The sequence below is a fragment of the Biomphalaria glabrata genome, chromosome 3, assembly GCF_947242115.1.
Source record: "Biomphalaria glabrata chromosome 3, xgBioGlab47.1, whole genome shotgun sequence".
Classification (NCBI taxonomy): domain Eukaryota; kingdom Metazoa; phylum Mollusca; class Gastropoda; family Planorbidae; genus Biomphalaria; species Biomphalaria glabrata.
In genome coordinates this window covers 52,993,345-53,013,494 of record NC_074713.1, presented here as the reverse complement: position 1 = coordinate 53,013,494, position 20,150 = coordinate 52,993,345, and the positions used below count along the sequence as shown (strand labels likewise).

The 20,150-nt window shown below is 34.4% G+C and overlaps 1 protein-coding gene across 5 annotated transcripts in view; it reads right to left on the bottom strand.

The window, feature by feature from the left end:
- Nucleotides 1-20,150, bottom strand: part of LOC106072146 (exportin-5-like) — a 66,965-nt gene that overhangs the window by 16,235 nt on the left and 30,580 nt on the right. For all 5 annotated transcript variants that reach the window (XR_008776822.1, XM_056022638.1, XM_056022642.1 and 2 more), the window contains exons 18-27: nucleotides 18,514-18,606; nucleotides 17,815-17,914; nucleotides 16,326-16,391; nucleotides 15,125-15,234; nucleotides 11,946-12,046; nucleotides 4,783-4,879; nucleotides 4,002-4,138; nucleotides 3,308-3,405; nucleotides 1,488-1,534; nucleotides 760-854 (exon numbers count right to left, since the gene is read on the bottom strand). Coding sequence is in view for 4 of the 5 variants with exons in the window: in XM_056022638.1 (XP_055878613.1) it covers nucleotides 760-854; nucleotides 1,488-1,534; nucleotides 3,308-3,405; nucleotides 4,002-4,138; nucleotides 4,783-4,879; nucleotides 11,946-12,046; nucleotides 15,125-15,234; nucleotides 16,326-16,391; nucleotides 17,815-17,914; nucleotides 18,514-18,606 (944 nt within the window). In the remaining variant the exon portion in view is untranslated. The remainder of the gene's footprint in view (nucleotides 1-759; nucleotides 855-1,487; nucleotides 1,535-3,307; nucleotides 3,406-4,001; nucleotides 4,139-4,782; nucleotides 4,880-11,945; nucleotides 12,047-15,124; nucleotides 15,235-16,325; nucleotides 16,392-17,814; nucleotides 17,915-18,513; nucleotides 18,607-20,150) is intronic.

Here is a 20,150-nt window from a genome sequence, read left to right as displayed (position 1 = left end):
GGTCATCAATAATATAATACATTGTTTATTTCCCTTTCAGGGCTTTGCCCAGAGCATGGAAATAGTTTTCTAATCAAATAAACAAGAGTTGTCTAAACCTGTCATATTGTTGTAGCTCTAGTGGCGGACTGAAAGGGTTAATGTGTGTGCGGCCGACTGATACACACGGGTCAACAGCTGTCGGTAGACAAGGGACAGTACTGCTAGTTCACGCAAGTATGACCTGTGTTGTGGTCATGTGATCAAGAGCCTTCACGGTCGAGAGACAGTGTGTTAAGATGGACAGTTGAGTCCAAGACAGCAAGGCAGTAAGAACTTGTGGTACCTTTGAGTCCTCGAAAATGTAGCTGTACGAGCTAGAGAGACTAGTAATGTTTAGTTAGGCAGTTCTGTTAAGTTCAAGAAAGCATTTGAATTGATGTAGCCAATGGTGTTGAATTGGCTGTCGATGTATTTGTAATTAAACCGCCACTTTGTTACTTGAAGCTCTTGTTGTCAAGTTGATGTTTTAGATGTGCTGTTGTGTTAAGTAGTGTTTGCAGAAGGCCTGATTGAGAAGATCGTAACAATATATACAAGAGTTACCTAGTTAATAACTGTAATTTAAAGTAATTTTTGTTTTGTTATTATTTAAAAGGAAAAACAAAAAGAGACAAGTGTAATCCTTTTCTTTGAATAACACTCAGACGTACCAGATGTAAGAACAATGAAACCTCGTCCAGTTTTACGCTCGTAACAAAAACACACACACGTACATACCTAACAGCTCAAGGTATTCTCTAGTGAGTTGGCGAACGACATGTTCCTCAAGGATCTCCTGAGACTCGGGGTCACTCTGCTCCTCACTCTGCGCCCTGGAAGATTTCAAACATTTAGCCGTCATGTGTTCATGCATTCAAATAGAAAGTAAAGTAAAGTTCCTCTTTCAGACCTTGCGATCTATAGGGCGTGTCAAGGTTCATTTCTATGCTTTGTCTTGACTTGGCTCGCTAGGGGTTTACTTGATTATTACTATTACGAATATGTGGCCCACTACAGTTTAACAAGGGTGTCATGACCAGCACAACAATCAATGGCCTTTACTTTCCCCAACATTAGAGTTGGGTGGACTCAAAGGTGCAATAAAAATCCCAAAATTAAAAATCCCAGTCTTCATGGAGATTCAAAACCAGGACCACAGGTTTGGAAGCCAAGCGCTTAAACACTCAGCCACCATACCCCCAATTCTCCACGGTGCATCAGGGGTTAAGAGGTCAAACATACAAGGAAAATATACTCATAGACATAGACTAAGCCATGTCCCTAAAACTTGCACTGTCATAAGCTCAAGTGAGGGATAAAACTGAAATTAAGGTCTAAAATTAAGGTCTGAAATTAAGGTGTCCTAATTCAAATTAAAAGTGAGAGTAAGCTGTCATTCATAGTCCCCATTAAAGAGGTAGACACTAAGCTAGTTGAAGTGAGTTAATGTTGTTTCATTTACTTACTCTTCTTCTACTCTTTTGTTTATGATGAGCCATCTCTCAGACAGCCTCTGGGGAAAACAAACATCAACAAACATTATCTCTTTAGTCAACTGAGGTCTATGTTTAACCCTAAATGACTGAAACAAACATTATCTCTTTAGTCAACTGAGGTCTATGTTTAACCCTAAATGACTGAAACAAACATTATCTCTTTAGTCAACTGAGATCTATGTTTAACCCTAAATGACTGAAACAAACATTATCTCTTTAGTCAACTGAGATCTATGTTTAACCCTAAATGACTGAAACAAATATTATCTCTTTAAGTCAACTGAGATCTATATTTAACCCTAAATGACTGAAACAAATATTATCTCTTTAAGTCAACTGAGATCTATGTTTAACAGTAAGAGGTTGAAACAACATGTTTTGATGGCACAAGTTAAAAACAAGCTAAAGTATGACATTAAATTATTATGACATTAGATAAAGTGCTAGATAAGTTATGATGACCAAAGCAAATGTTTCGCAAGATAACACAGACTAATATAAGACTTGTTTGATGACAAGCCCAATGTAAAGTTCTCAAGGGCATATGAGTCATTGGTCCAGGCTTTGGTATAAGTTCCCCTTTCAGATCTTGTGGTCTATAGGGCAGATATAAAGGTTATCTGTTTCTGTTATCGAGGGTGTCATGTGGCCAGCACAATGACCAACTTCCTTTATTTTCCCCAATCAATGTCAGTACCCATTAGAGTTGGGTGGACTCAGAGGCCCAGAAAGATCCCAAAATTAAAAATCTCAGTCTTCACAATGATTGGCACTCGGTCCCAGGTTCAGAAGCAAAGCGCTTTACCACTCAGCCACTTGGGCTTCGGTATGACTATTGGCAATGATCCTTGCAATCTATAAGGCAGATGATATAAGGTTCAGTTGTTTTTACAGTTAACAAGGGTGTTGAGTGTCCAGCACAACTCCCTTTACTTTTCTCCAACTTATGTCAGGTACCCATTAGAGTTGGGTGGACTCAGGGCATCCTAAAATCTCAGTCATCACCAAGATTTGAACCTGAAATACCTCCGTTTAGAAGCCAAGTGCTACTCTGACATCCAAGCCAACTTAGTTTAAATAAAACCTGAGCATTGACCCAGGGCTCGACTCAACCAGACATATTTTTTAAAATTCTAGATTGTATAATGGTTTCTAAGATAGCATATAATGCTAACAGATTAGATCTAAAACTCTTTGTTATTTGCCAGACAATAATATAATAAGATGGCTCCTTCAGTCTCGGAAGACTATGGATGTGCCCAGATGAGTCACTGGCTTTGGTTACATCTTGAGATGGGGCAGAATCTGTAGTGATTGATCAAGCCAATTCTGGAGCGGCAGAGTTTGCCACAGTTTGTGCATGCATCTGTCCTTGGGCTAGTTGACAGGGCAGCTTTCTTTTTCTTTCTCTTGGCTGACGCAGCTTCGTTTCTTTTGAACTCTGCGAAGTTCGTACCAGCAGGCACAGTCTGTCTATATGCTGTCCGGTCTTGGGCTATCCCCTCCCACATACTTTGGTCGATGCCCGTGGCTCTCATGTCTCGCTTGCAGACATCTCTGTAGGTTAGTCTTGGGTGGCCCTTGGGTCTGACTCCCTCTGCAAGCTCAGTGTATAGGATGTCTTTAGACATTCTTCTATCTGGCACGAGAAGGGCATGACCCAGTCAGCGTAGTCACAGGCAGCGTAGTTGGAAGCTATTTAATCTGTGTCCTTGACCTCTAACCCTTGCCAGACTACATGATCTATATTCACACAAGTAAAGATGGGATACATCAGATGATGGGCTTACCTGTAATATATCTGAAGTTAGAATATACAGTACTGGTAGGACTACAGTAGAACATTGTCCTTTAGGACAACATTGAATGAATGGCTTGATGAAATTTCCTGGGTGTCAGAATTAAGGATTTCTGTTTCAATTCAATGGGATTGGGTTCAATCCCTCATTTCTATAACAGATTACATAGGGTACTATTTGTTTTGCTAAGGCTGTCAAAACTTAGGAGAAGCCTGCCCCATTACTTCTTTAACATGACAAAAGGGTTCCAAATGGACCAACAGATTAATCGTATAGAAACATTTAAAAAAAAAACATACCACCTTGGAAGCTTTAATAACAGCTTAAATGTACCACCTGAATAGAAGTATGTTTGAGTTTGAGTTTTGAGTTATGAATTGGTCTGCATGGATTGATTTTATAATAGATTTTTTGGTTCTATTTATTTTTTTAAGATTAATATTTGGTGTTCTTTTTTTGTTTAAAAAGATGTTTCTTTGCTAAAATAAAATGTAAAAGTGCTAGTTGCTTCATGACTAAAATTTCTGAAAGTTGGCATCACTGAGTTAAAGTGACTATCGCAAAGTGTTCACATTTAAGCAATATAGAATTCTTACTCTTGACAGAGATATAGTTTTTAAAATAGACAAGAGGTACAGTAAAATAAAATATAAAAAATTAAAAATGGAGCTAGTGTAAAGGATACTTATAAATGTCTTGGCCCTGAAATCTGGCAACAGTTTAAAGTTGACGATCAGGTTCTCTATGATAACCTTGGAAAGTCCAGGCACACAGTAGAACTCCGCACCAAGACACTGGCTAGCATTGCCCAAGATGTGAAACCTTCAGCACAAGGAGAAATACATAGAAAGATAATATTTAGGAAATTCTTGGATCTAAGATAATCAAGGAAGGTAAACAATTTAGGTGGCAAAAGGAATTTCTAAAAAAAAAAAATTTTTAATTTAAAGATTAAAAAAAAGAAAGAATTTAATGGAACATTTCTCATGTGTAAATCACAAAACTGTACATTTGATGTAAATAATTCAAGTAAGTTTCTCTCTTGTTTTTTTGGTTTTTAAAGTTCGAATAATAACAAGTGGCCAATCCATCTCCAGTGACACATTATTATTTCATCAAGATGAACATGCAGATTTACTGAGTAAGATTTTGACAACACCAAAGCTAACTAACTTTGGTAAGAGGTAAGCAGACCTCAACTTCCATCTACAGATGCTGCAACAAACCTTAGCCCAAGGGTAAATATTCCTCAACTTTCACAAAAAAAACAAGGTTTTACCTCCAAAATAAAACTTAGATATTTCTACTTCTAGTTTCTTTTCATAAAATGCTAATCTAAAAAGTTTTCTTCAAAAGCATACAAGAAATCTGTATGAAGTTTAAAAAACTGTAACCTGTTAAAATATAGCAGAAGATATCTTGCAAACAAAACAAAAGATGAGAAAAAATTAAAAGAAAAAAATTACCCATAGTCAAAAACAGTGGAGATGAAAATTTGCATTCTTTCTAAAGGATGTCTGTAGACAAGAGAATCTGAATTATCTACACTTACTGGAGGTATACCTGGAGATGAAAAATACAAAATAGACAACCAACAAAACAAGAAAAAAGAACTTTAAAAAAAAAAAATTCAAAGAAATTTTGAATGGAAACAAACTCAAAAGCAGCCCACGTAGTGGTTCTCCCTAGCAGGTCAAAGGGCAGGTTTTCAATATTTTCAGCATGGTGATAGAATTACAGTTCATTTTGATTGCTTTTTATTAAATTTATATTTCTGTTCGTAAATAATCCCTGGCATTTTTTTGTATTATTAAAAGAAGTATGTTTGTGTGTCTTATCTGATCTATCTTATATAATAGGGATGTTACTTCAAAAAAGAAGATTTTTACATCCAACATGCATTTAGTCATGCATATTAACCAATGACCTAAATTCTGCCAAGTAACTGGTTTTCATGGCTAGCTCAGGCAACTCATTCCATGATCTAATAGCCCTAGGGAAGAAGGAGAATTTGTACAAATTTGTCCTAGCATATGGAATGAGGAATGTGCCATTGTGTCTTTCTGAGTATTTTATTAAATTGTGTTTTTGTATTTGAAGATTATGGTTCAGTGTTTTATGTATAATTGCTACTTTACTTTTGAGTTTTCTGTCCTGAAGGCTTTCTAAATTTAGTGATTTTACTAAAGGTGTTACTCTAGTCAAATGTGAATATTCGTTTGTTATGAATCTCACTGCTCTATTTTGTGTCTGCTCCAGTTTCTTAATGTTTTCTTGAGTTCTTGTCAAAGCCAGGCAGGAGTTCACGCAACAATATAATTATGGTTCAGTGTTACTGATGATATTCCAGCTAGATTACTCAAAGAACTAAGCAATGAGCTAGCCCCAGTGTTCAAAATACTCTTTAAGGCATTGCTTAACCAGGGCAGAGTACCAAAGGACTGGAAAGAAGCTAATGTCACCCCCTATTTAAAAAAGGAGAAAAATCTGACCCAGGAAACTACAGACCAGTATCACTTACCAGCATCACATGTAAAATCCTAGAACACATAATATGTAGCAACATCATAAACCACTTAGACAAACATAATGTCCTCACACCATACCAACATGGCTTTAGGAAATATAGATCATGTGAAACACAACTAATAGGACTAATTGATGACTTTTTAAAAGGTTTAGATAATAGTGAACAAATAGATGCATCTTACTAGATTTTTCTAAGGCTTTTGACAAAGTTCACCACCATAGTTTGCTTAAAAAATTAAAATGTTTCGGCATTAATGGTCCATTGCATCAGTGGATTAAAGATTTTCTGATAGAGAGAGAACAAACTGTAATAATAAATGGCTTCTAAATCAACACCGATAACAGTAAACTGAGGTGTACCTCAAGGAACTGTCTTAGGTCCACTACTTTTCTTAATTTACATAAATGATTTACCAAATTGCATTACCTCAGGAACAAAAGTCAGATTATTTGCAGACAATTGCATAATATATAGAACAATAAAAACAACACAAGACACAGATATTTTACAAAGAGAATTAGATGAATTACAGAAATGGGAATCAAATTGGAGCAAAATACCTAGGTGTTAAAATAAATGAAAAACTGTCATGGAATCCACATATTGATGAAACTATAAAAAAATCAAACAAAGCATTAGGATTTATTAAAAGAAATTTCTATAAATCAAATAAGAACATAAAACTAAAATGTTATTTAACCTTGGTTAGGCCAATAATAGAATATGCATCCTCCGTTTGGGACCCAACTCAAGTTAACATTAAGAAACTGTAACAGACACAAAATAGAGCAGTGAGATTCATAACAAACAAATATTCACACTTAACTAGAGTAACACCTTTAGTAAAATCTCTAAATTCAGGACAGAAGACTCAAAAGTAAAGTAGCAATTATACATAAAACACTGAATCATAATCTTCAAATACAAAAACAAAATTTAATAAAATACTCTGAAAGACACAAAGATAAAGGCACATTCGTCGTCCCATATGCTAGGACAAATTCGTACAAATACTCCTTCTTCCCTAGTGCTATTAGAGCTTGGAATGGGTTGCCTGAGCTAGCCAGGAAAACCAGTGACTTGGCAGAATTTAAGTCATTGGTTAATATGCATGACTACATGCATGACGCATAGGACGTAATCATCTTTTTTGAAGTAACGTCTGTATTATATAAGACAAGATAAGAAGATTATTCATTAGGTTTGTTATGTAGTAAATCTAGGTTAACCAGGTATGTGGATGGGAAAGAGAGAAAACAAAATTCCATTTTCAAACACAGCTTTAGAATTTTAATGAAACATTTACATGTCAAGAATTTATTGTTCAATTTATGAAATATAAATGTTTCTAAGCATTTAAATAAAAAATGGTAAAATTTTTACTATTAAAACTTTTTATGCAGAATTTAAATATGTCAATAACTCAAATTTGAAAAACCATCAGAGTCTCCCTTTGACAGCTATTAAACTGAATTATCAAACTGAATAGCTGAGAAGTGTAAGGCAATTAACACCTCCATTTCTTTCAATTATTAATTTCACTATTCTGGGTGACACTCTGGTCACCTGATCAAAAATTTTTCGAATAATCTATCGATAGATGCAATAAAAAAACGATGTAATTATAAACTTCATATGATTAAAATGTTCATACTCTTTTGTAGTTTATATAAAATAAATAATTCAAATAGAAAGATAAGTTTTAAAAAAATCATTTCAAATTTTTAACATGAAATATTTATTCTGATAAAATATCTAAAATGTAGCACCAAATAAATTAATTCTATAAGATGCCTTAAAGTTAAAGAATATTTTAGGAAGCCTATTCAATCAAAAGAATCACAGTCCAAAAATACCCTCCCTTAATAAATCTGTTGTACTACTTCCTTTATCATTGTTACCTCCCTTGCCCTTTTGATGCCACCATTTTTGCAATACATTAAAAAGCAAATTGGAAGGGAACCATAGACAATAAATATAGACTGGCCAATAAAAGAGTTTTTTTGAAACGAAAATTTGTGACTGGCAATTTTGTGTAATTTATTATATAGCCTTTATGAGCAGTATAAAAGTAAAGTATTTCAGCCATAACGTATAAAAGTATTGCAGTCTTTTCACTATTATTTTAAATCTCTAAGTGAGCCTATAATGTGAAGCAAATTTAATGTTCATACTTTGTTCTAAAACTGTTTTAATTTTAGCCTATTTGAACATTCTGCTGAAAAAACACCTAATTTCACTATTCAACGTTGAGAACTGGATCTTTTTGATGACATCACACTTTTGTTTCATAAAAAAAAAAAGCCATGTGGCCTAAAATTTGGCTAGTAGGCAACCCATTCCATGCTCTAATAGCACTAGGGAAGAAGGAGTATTTGTACAAATTTGTCCTAGCATATGGGACGAGGAATGTGCCTTTATCTTTGTGTCTTTCAGAGTATTTTATTAAATTTTGTTTTTGTATTTGAAGATTATGATTCAGTGTTTTATGTATAATTGCTACTTTACTTTTGAGTCTTCTGTCCTGAAGGCTTTCTAAATTTAGTGATTTTACTAATGGTGTTACTCTAGTCAAGTGTGAATATTCGTTTGTTATGAATCTCACTGCTCTATTTTGTGTCTGTTCCAGTTTCTTAATATTTTCTTGAGTTGAGGGGTCCCAAAGAAATAGACTGGATCTAGCCCCTAGAGGAGACCTTCGCCTTGCTTTGGCTAATTTAAAACTTGAAATTTCTAATATTGTCAGACTGCTGCAGGCATAAGGTTCCCATTAGCTTAACTTCATGCTGTAGTGAATTCAGCAATAATAATGTTTATATTAAAAAATAAAACTAAATTTACAATTAAACCTTAAAACAGCAGGCCCTAATATTTGAAATAATATTTTTAATTTTTAATATTTTTAGGGGGAATTCGGGAAAATATGAAGGTTGCAACTGGGTATGTGAAACACTGCACTCAGTCTTAATCTTCGGAATCGAAGGCAAAAACAGACAATATTATTATAATTCAAAAATTATGTCAAACAATTTGCAGTGATTACACAAAAAAATAAATGTCATTGTCATGACTTTCTTTCAAATGCTTTCTTTGCTTATTCATTAGGTTTGTTATGTAGTAAATCTAGGTTAACCATGTATGTGGATGGAAAAGATAAAACATAATTCCATTTTCAAACAGAGCTTTAGAATTTTACTGAAACATATAAATGCAGTCACATCTCTGTTGTGCCTCCAGGGGCGTAGCAAGGAATTTTCCATAGTTTGGGGGCCAGGGAGGCTTGACCTCTTTGGGGGCCCCTGCATTTTGTGTGATATTTAGTTGAATTAATTAAAAAACACTCATTTGGGACCCCTCAAGTGGGGGCCAGGGGGGATTTTCAAAATTCCCCCCCCCCCAGCTACGCCACTGCATGCCTCCTATGTTAACATTCATTTTACTGAAGATGTAATTTTGTAAATCTATTTTTTCCTGCAACTCAATTGGAACATCAGTAACAGATGTTTAATAATTGTCATTTGCATTTTTTTTTTTTTAGACGCGAATCGTAATTTATTAAAAAAGGATTGCTATGTAAATTGCACAGATATCGGTGTCTTAGGCCGTAATTCATTTGTCAACAAACAGGTTATGTGAGATTGTAAAATTCGTTAAAATAGATTTAATATCTCGATAAAAAAAAGAATGATACAATCAATGAAAGTACATTTCTTTCCTAGCAGTCAGAGGTTTGTTTTATTCATTTGCGTTAGATATCTACCAAGTAAAACATTTTTTTAGCCTGCTTTAAGTCATCGCCAAATGTTAAATCTTCTTGTTTCTCAAAAAAAAAAATATTTAAGAGGTTAACAAAACAAGCAATAACAAACCCCTTTTGAAATGCAGCGAAACTTCAATTTACAAGAAGAGTCTAACATTTTTTTTTATCATTTGTTTCACAAAACTGTTGAAAGATGAGTCTATTTTCAGCATGGGTTTGTATTTATTTACAATTTTTATAATTAGATTCAAATAGAACTGAAATTGCGGGCTAAACTTTTCTTGTGTATCATAACTCACAAGGTGAATAGATCTGTTCTTTATTCTATATTATTTATTAAGTCATTGTAGAGTCCAACCGCTGATGGTTCCCTATATTTTGTCGTAAGCTACATAACAAGAGAATTTTGAAATAATATTTCATCACTAACAGAAAAAGTCTTTTTGTGTAACACAGATTAAAAAAAAAATAATTTAGTTTTAATTAATTTTTTAACAATATCATAAGACTTAAAAAAAAAAAAGCTATGCATTTTTCTAAGAGGCCACTATAGCATATCATGCTTTGCCGTTTTTTTGTTTTTAATATTGTTTTAATAGCAGATTTTTATAATTGTTCATGAATATTCTTAAATTATTTTCGGCATAACCTCATCTGAAAATGCCATCATTCAAATTGGAATACTTTTTATCTAGTGGCAATTCACTAAAACTCTTAGTAACATACCATGACATACCAGTGAGTTTTCGTAACAACAATTAGTCTACGTTTTTTGCTTGAGGAAAAGGTAAAATTATTTCATTTAAATGTTAGCTTTGACGTTGTTTTTTTCAATTAACATTTACATATCAATATATTAACATATGTAGATAAAATAAACTATAATCTAAAAGGCGTATTACCTAGTTTGTTTATCAAATCTTAATAGTTTTTGCGAGCAAGATCTAAGGACAGTAGATACCCTCAGATTACAGCAAAAGAGTAAGAATTTTAAAATAGAAAATGGGGATTCCCAAACTCAATTTCTAATGCTTTTTCATTTCTTAAATTAGAGGCAAGCTCACTATCATTTGTATTTAGTTAGCCAGCTTTAATTTTTGAAGAATTTTTTAATTTGTTTTGTTTCAGTGCACCTTTAGTTTCTTCTTTCCCCCTTTATGCCCAGCGCCCCCTTACCACCCCCGTGTGTGCCCAGTGCCTCCTACCCCCTCTTTGGCTCCCAGCGCCCCCCCCCCCCCCCCACAAAATCTTGAAAACGCCCCCCAAGGGGCGATAGCGCTCCCGTTGAAGACCACTGCTCTAGATCTAAGATCTCCTAGCTATTCAATTTTTAAAATAAATTATTGAAAAAGAAAAAAACACTGAAAAATGACAATAATCACAGATGAAGCTTTTTTTCCATATAAATCTATTTTATTATAAAATACCAAGGTATCAATATTCCATTGCTAGTCCCCCCCCCCCCACCTCACCTGTACATTTTTTTGTATTTAATACAAACAATTATAAAACACTCAATTGGAAGGTTGTCAGAAGTCAGGATTAAAAAAAAAAGGAAAAGAACAGAAAACAGTCAACAGAAAGAAAGAAACCAGAATACAGAAACAAAATGCAGGGAACTTTTATTAGAAGCCATTAGAAAATCAACACAGATAAAATGACTATACAATGGACTCAACATTCCTATATAAGTTTTGCACCAAAGAACAGAAACTGCCAGAGTTTGATCTATAAGAAATGATGACTGGCATCATACCCCCCCCCCCTTTTTTCCAAAAAAAAAAATTATAGGCATTTTAAGATTTAGTACTTTTTAGACTGTTAGAAAACTGTACCAGAAATGCATTAAACAAATTATATAGGTGATGATGTTAAGGAGGAAAATAAATACATGGGGAGGGACAAAAGTATGCAACATGAGAATGAATATTATCTAGCTACTGGGTACCTAACATTACTTTATCATTTAAAAAGAAAACCTTTTCCTACACTATTTTGAGATGTTACCATCACAAAGGAGATTCAAGATAACATTCCAAAAAAAAAAAAAAATTAGGCACAAAAACTCCTTTGTTCCCCTGGCCATCAAATCATTGAATAGAATTGAACTATCCGATTTTAACATTTCACATTTGAGTGAAACTAGTGTGAATGTAGATTATAATGTATTTTTAATGCACAAATTTCCTCATGGATAATAAAGATTATTATTATGATTATTTTGATGGGGCTAGACAGTTTTCTGTAACCTAAATACAGGTGCCATTGTGCATGGAGTTGCTATGTATATAATGTTTTGCATTTCCATAGATTAGCAGTAAACAAAGAGTACAACTTACCTAAAATATTCAATTTGTCGTGCTCTGTAAGATCATAAGCTCTTACAAAATCTATATGTCGCAGATGAAGATACTCTGGTTTGAAAAGACTGCATGTTGTCCTAGGGAAATGAAACAATTTGAATCAAATACTTGGAAAAAAAAACAAATTTTCAAAACCAAAACTATTACAATTCAAAGAGAACCTTTCGGTTTCTATGAAGTACCCACAATCAGGTTATAAACACAATAGTAGATAGCTTGAGATATGCTGGGTTAGTAAATTGCCTCCCTTTGAACTCTGATCGCTTTGAAAAAGCCAAATAGGGAATAGGAGCACAGTGCGTCCCACTTATTCAGTATGAAGGATTTCTCTCAGCCAATAGGGATAGACCGGGAGCTCTTCACCCATAGTCCTGTCAGAATGTTCCTCAACGTAACAAACCAATGCTGAGTTGGCTCAAAATCTGAGGTATATTTTTTTTGGCTTTGTGTTCTCCTACACCAGGGATTAGCTGCAGTTCACATGAACTCAATCAGGCAAGTTTACTTTAACATTATCTCTTCCCCTTAAAACCTGGCATACATTTCAATTCACAACTTAAAAGGCTTGAAACATATAAACTCGTTCTTGTTAAAAATGATAATTTCCATCAACCTATTTGCTCACTGTGACTAGACTTCTTGATATAAAAAAACTAAACCCGGGTGAAGTCTGAGATTTTTAATTTGGAATCTTTAGGGTGCCTTTGAGTCCAATCAGCTCCACTGGGAACCTGGGGAACAGAAAGGTGTTTGGTCGTTATTCTGGTCACATGACACCCTTGGGCCGCAGAAACAGATAAACTTTACATCATCTCGTCTGTAAAGGGGTATTCTATTTTGTTAATATTAATCAATACATTTATCCAGCTGTACAAAAATGGTGCAGTAATTTTTTTTGCAAAGTTTCAATGGAACTAAAAGGTCCACAGGTAGATTTAACTCATTCTCTCCTAATTGACGATACTGACGTTTATTTGAGCCACCCCCCAATAAAATTAAATTGATTTTTTAATTTATAAACTTTAATTTGTGTTGTCCTACAATTTAATACCAAATATAACATTTTCTGATAGCAACCAAAAAATGCAATACAAATGAGCAAAACGAATGATACTATCGAACGAGGAAAATAATTATGAAGATAAAGAGTTAAGTTTAATAACTGTCTTGACTAGACTTAAAGTAATAAGAATAGTAACAAATACAATTTCATGTAAATTACCACCACCGCTTTTTTTTAAAACTAATTATTGTAAAGTAACAAGAATTGAATGGGAGAAATGAACTTCATTCGAAAGTATTGAAGTAGAATAGGCCCAGTAGGTAGACTAGGATATTAAGCTCTAATTGTGAATGTAGTCACTAGCAATTGATGAGATCACTTTCCTTATCAATGTAACCAGCATGTTTATCCCAATAGCTCCTGTTACCAGCATGTATATCCCAATAGCTCCTGTTACCAGCATGTTTATCCCAATAGCTCCTGTTACCAGCATGTTTATCCCAATAGCTCCTGTTACCAGCATGTTTATCCCAATAGCTCCTGTTACCAGCATGTTTATCCCAATAGCTCCTGTTACCAGCATGTTTATCCCAATAGCTCCTGTTACCAGCATGTTTATCCCAATAGCTCCTGTTACCAGCATGTTTACCCCAATAGCTCCTGTTACCAGCATGTTTATCCCAATAGCTCCTGTTACCAGCATGTTTATCCCAATAGCTCCTGTTACCAGCATGTATATCCCAATAGCTCCTGTTACCAGCATGTTTATCCCAATAGCTCCTGTTACCAGCATGTATATCCCAATAGCTCCTGTTACCAGCATGTTTACCCCAATAGCTCCTGTTACCAGCATGTTTACCCCAATAGCTCCAGTTACCAGCATGTTTATCCCAATAGCTCCTGTTACCAGCATGTTTATCCCAATAGCTCCTGTTACCAGCATGTTTATCCCAATAGCTCCTGTTACCAGCATGTTTATCCCAATAGCTCCTGTTACCAGCATGTATATCCCAATAGCTCCTGTTACCAGCATGTTTATCCCAATAGCTCCTGTTACCAGCATGTTTATCCCAATAGCTCCTGTTACCAGCATGTATACCCCAATAGCTCCTGTTACCAGCATGTTTACCCCAATAGCTCCTGTTACCAGCATGTTTACCCCAATAGCTCCTGTTACCAGCATGTTTATCCCAATAGCTCCTGTTACCAGCATGTTTATCCCAATAGCTCCTGTTACCAGCATGTATATCCCAATAGCTCCTGTTACCAGCATGTTTATCCCAATAGCTCCTGTTACCAGCATGTTTATCCCAATAGCTCCTGTTACCAGCATGTTTATCCCAATAGCTCCTGTTACCAGCATGTATATCCCAATAGCTCCTGTTACCAGCATGTTTATCCCAATAGCTCCTGTTACCAGCATGTTTATCCCAATAGCTCCTGTTACCAGCATGTTTATCCCAATAGCTCCTGTTACCAGCATGTTTATCCCAATAGCTCCTGTTACCAGCATGTTTATCCCAATAGCTCCTGTTACCAGCATGTTTATCCCAATAGCTCCTGTTACCAGCATGTATACCCCAATAGCTCCTGTTACCAGCATGTATATCCCAATAGCTCCTGTTACCAGCATGTATATCCCAATAGCTCCTGTTACCAGTTAGGAAAAACCCTTCCCGTGCCCTAAGCAAAGAGGGGTAACTAGGAATAAATTTTAAAAATCCTAAAAAAATTAATCGTTTGAAAAAATAAACAAATTTAAGATCTAATAATAATAAATAAACAAACAACTTTAAAATATACAACGATATGTCTAGTTTAAAAAAATAAATAATTTTAGTAACTTTAGAAAATAAAAAAAAATGCTTAAAAATAATCATTTTCCCACACTGCAATTATGGGCCTGTTTGTTTGAAAAATTATTTAAGCAATAAATACCTTTCAGATTTCACTAAAAAAAAAAAATAGAATCTGTAATCTCCATAATGATTAGTAATCATGCTCGCAACCAGACTAGAATAAATCTTTTATTTAAAGCAACTATATTGAAAAGAGATTTTAAAAACGTTCTAGAATGGTTCGAGAAAATGTTCCCGACTGCAAAAGGAGCTAATGGGTTAACAAAATAAAATCTGCTACTTTAAAGAATTACTTGAGCAAAGTCATGAGGTTGTTCAGGAGAGGACTTATATAAGGTGTGGCTGGATTCCTCAATACACTGCAGCCCTCACCACCAATAATGAAGCCTCCACGTTGAGCGACCTGCAATGAATACACACATATACAGCATCATATTTAATAATAATAATAATAATTATAATAATAATAATCTTTATTATCTGCGAGGATAATTAGTTTTATAATTGTGCATTACACATAACAATATATATAAAAAGTAGCCCTTTAAGTTTTGCGAACTATAGGGGAGATGATGTAAAGATGTAAAGGTCACCTGTTTCAATGGCCAATGGTTAACAAGGGCATCATGTGGCCAGCACAAACAACAACCACTTTACTTTCCCCAACTAATGTCAGGTACCTATTAGAGTTGGTGAAGACTAGGATTTTAAGAGTGCCCCTGAGTCCACCCAAGATTCAAACCCGGGATTCCTAGGTTGGGCGCCAAGCACTTTACTAACACTTTAACACATATACACGTTCATAAATTACATGTGAAATTTACAACATTAAGTTACATTTTGTTCAATGATTCAATTGCCAAAGGAACAAAAGAGTTCTTGGTTCTAATTTGGTTTTTTTTTATGCACCTTCTTTGTGATGGTAAAAAATGTTACAATCATGATAGCTTTCTTAGCAATGTCTTAAATAGGTGTCCAAGTGTGGATTGTTTGTTGTCAATGATCTTACTAGCAGCATTTAGGAAATTGTAAACAGATATTTCATAGATATTTTGAAATAAAACATTAATACAATTAAACATAATCTTCTAAAGGGCAAGTGATGTTAAATCAAAATGTATTAATGTGATTAATAGTCACAAATCAAACAATAATTCACCAAAGAACTGAATTATCAAATGAATTTTCTAATAAGCAAAATATTTAAAAAATTGTTTAAATTTAAACTATTTAAGGAGAACAAATTTAGCCACATATGTGAATACTGAAGGATTAGCTTCCCTTGTTGGTACCAAACAAAATAATCAATTAAGTGAATCATGTCTTGTCTATTCCAATGAATACTTGTAGAAGTTTCAATTTGATGAGAGAATGGGTGTAGGAGAAATAACGTGTATACACTTTTTACCAGACAGATAGACAGACAGAGTTGATATAAGCTTTGCACAAATGAGCTCAGACTTGACAAAATATTGCTAGAACAGAAATACTTACATTATAGTCTTCTGGCCACTGGCTTCGTTTAATAACAGCCAAGATTGTGTTTATGCAGTATGTTATCTAAATAAAGACACCAAACAAAATTAATGATTACAACCAATACTATTTGAATGGTTTTTGTTTGACACAAGAATACATATCTCAAATCATCTTTGACATTAGATCTTTTCTAAGCTTGGAGGTCTACATTAGCTTATTTCTGTGGCCAATGGTTATTGTCACTGACTCAATCATGACATCTGAGTAACACACAGCTGAACACTTGCAAGAGGAGGAAGCACGAGAAGATGATTATGAGAGGGCATTATGGGAGAACAATGGGTTGTTATTTATTTCATTGTGAAACAGAAAGGTCAATGTAAAATTGTCAATTTTCCCAAAGTGGACGATGTACCCTGATATAATTGAGTAGTGATGTGACTGTGTGATTTTGTATCTATACAATTTTGGCTTATGTTGAAGTGTATTTTATCCAGCTAGTTTAGAACTACTGCTTGAACCCCCATATTCACTTATTTTAACTTGTTATCCCTTATGTAAATAAATGAAGGGCCTGCTAACAATAGACTTGATTGGTGATTTTAAGGCAATTCAAGTGGTGTGAGTAAGTGTGGTACTTATGCCTGCAACGCTGTACAATAATAAGACACAAGCCAGCCTTCAGACACCCAACAACTTCACACATGAGATTCAATGTAAAATCAGCCCAACACATCCTACACAACATGATCATTATATAACAAACTGAAGTGGCATGTTACATTATATAGCCAAAACAGTCCATCACAGTTAGTATGTCATGTATCCTGGGGACTAGGGGATGTCATAGATTTCAGAACAAAAAAAAAAAAGAGTTAACTGGGACAGGAAGTTAAATATCTAAGTTAAAATAAAAAGCATTTTATTATTCATCCATCTCGTCACCTATTCTGAGATGAATTATTAGGTACTGAGAATTTTACACAGGCTGGATACAATGCAGAGCAAATGAGGATGTGTCCTATACAACATGACTGAATGAATGTGCACTGTCCAACACAATATGTATGAACGCATGTGCACTGGGCTACACAATATGTATGAATGAATAAGCATTGAGTTACACAATGTATGAATAAATGTGCACTGTGCTACACAATATGTATTAATGAATGTGCACTGTGCTACACAATATTTATTAATGAATGTGCACTGTGCTACACAATATGTATGAATGAATGTGCACTGAGCTAAACAATAAGTATTAATGAATGTGCTACACAATATGTATTAATGAATGAGCACTGAGCTACACAATAGGTATTAATGAATGTGCACTGTGCTACACAATATGTATTAATGAATGTGCACTGTGCTACACAATATGCATGAACGGATGTGCACTGAGCTAAACAATAAGTATTAATGAATGTGCACTGAGCTACACAATATGTATGAATGAATGTGCACTGATCTACACAATATGAGTTTAATGAGCACTTACATGAGATCTGTTAATACCACAAGTATCAGCGCTACTGGGCTCCACTGCTGCCTTGTTCAAACCAACATAGTCCATGAAGTACTCGGGTGAACTGAAAGCCCTGAGAAAAATTGTTCATGTTTTATCATAGTTTTTTAAAGCTTTAAACAGATTCGGTTTAGGATTTATTTCAATGTGTGTTCAAAATTATTTTATAAAAGAAAATACAGACTTGAAATATGATTTGGGGCACGGTGGTTGAGTGGTTAAGGGCTTGGCTTCTGAACCTAGGGTCCTGGGTTCGAATCTCAGTGAAGACTGATATTTTGAATTTCAGGATTTTTAGGGCGCCCCTGAGTCCACCCAACTCTTAACGAGTGCCTGACTTAAGTTGGGGAAAGTAAAGGTGGTTGGTCATTGTGCTGGCCACAGGACACCTGCTTGTTAACTGAAGAAACAGATGATCTTAACATTATTTGCCCTATAGATCTGTCTGAAGTTCTGAAAGGGTAACTTTACTTTTTTAAAATATGATTTGTGTTTGTAAGTTAATTTGTATTTGTTTGTTTTTTTTAGTGTTAATTAAATTGACATCTGCTAATAATAGTTTTGTTAAATTTTAAAAAATAAACAGAAAAAAAAAGGAAACTATTTAGATGGATAAGGTCTCAGCTTACACCTAACAAGACAAGTGTAAGTGATTCAAACATAGAAACTTACTTATTAAAATCTTCTGATGACCACAACTCCTTGACCGGTGCAATAACTTCCTCAATGAATGCCGCCTGTCTAGCAAAGTCATGGAACTGATTGCTGCAAGCATAAGCAACACAAGAACAAATACACAATGGTCTGGTATACGTCAAAACAATATCTGACCACACTACAAACTGCTACACATAAAAAGTTACATTTAACTGACCACACTACAAACTGCTACACATAAAAAGTAACATTTAACTGACCACACTACAAACTGCTACACATAAAAAGTAACATTTAACTGACCACACTACAAACTGCTACACATAAAAAGTAACATTTAACTGACCACACTACAAACTGCTACACATAAAAAGTAACATTTAACTGACCACACTACAAACTGCTATGCATAAAAAGTAACATTTAACTGACCACACTACAAACTGCTACACATAAAAAGTAACATTTAACTGACCACACTACAAACTGCTATACATAAAAAGTAACATTTAACTGACCTCACTACAAACTGCTACACATAAAAAGTAACATTTAACTGACCACACTACAAACTGCTACACATAAAAAGTAACATTTAACTGACCACACTACAAACTGCTACACATAAAAAGTAACATTTAACTGACCACACTACAAACTGCTATGCATAAAAAGTAACATTTAACTGACCACACTACAAACTGCTACACATAAAAAGTAACATTTAACTGACCACACTACAAACTGCTACACATAAAAAGTAACATTTAACTGACCACACTACAAACTGCTATGCATAAAAAGTAACATTTAACTGACCACACTACAAACTGCTACACATAAAAAGTAGCATTTAACTGACCACACTACAAACTGCTATACATAAAAAGTAACATTTAACTGACCACACTACAAACTGCTATACATAAAAAGTAACATTTAACTGACCTCACTACAAACTGCTACACATAAAAAGTAACATTTAACTGACCACACTACAAACTGCTACACATAAAAAGTAACATTTAATTGACCACACTACAAACTGCTACACATAAAAAGTAACATTTAACTGACCACACTACAAACTGCTACACATAAAAAGTAACATTTAATTGACCACACTACAAACTGCTACACATAAAAAGTAACATTTAACTGACCACACTACAAACTGCTATACATAAAAAGTAACATTTAACTGACCACACTACAAACTGCTACACATAAAAAGTAACATTTAATTGACCACACTACAAACTGCTACACATAAAAAGTAACATTTAACTGACCACACTACAAACTGCTACACATAAAAAGTAACATTTAACTGACCACACTACAAACTGCTACACATAAAAAGTAACATTTAACTGACCACACTACAAACTGCTACACATAAAAAGTAACATTTAACTGACCACACTACAAACTGCTACACATAAAAAGTAACATTTAACTGACCACACTACAAACTGCTATACATAAAAAGTAACATTTAACTGACCACACTACAAACTGCTACACATAAAAAGTAACATTTAATTGACCACACTACAAACTGCTACACATAAAAAGTAACATTTAACTGACCACACTACAAACTGCTACACATAAAAAGTAACATTTAACTGACCACACTACAAACTGCT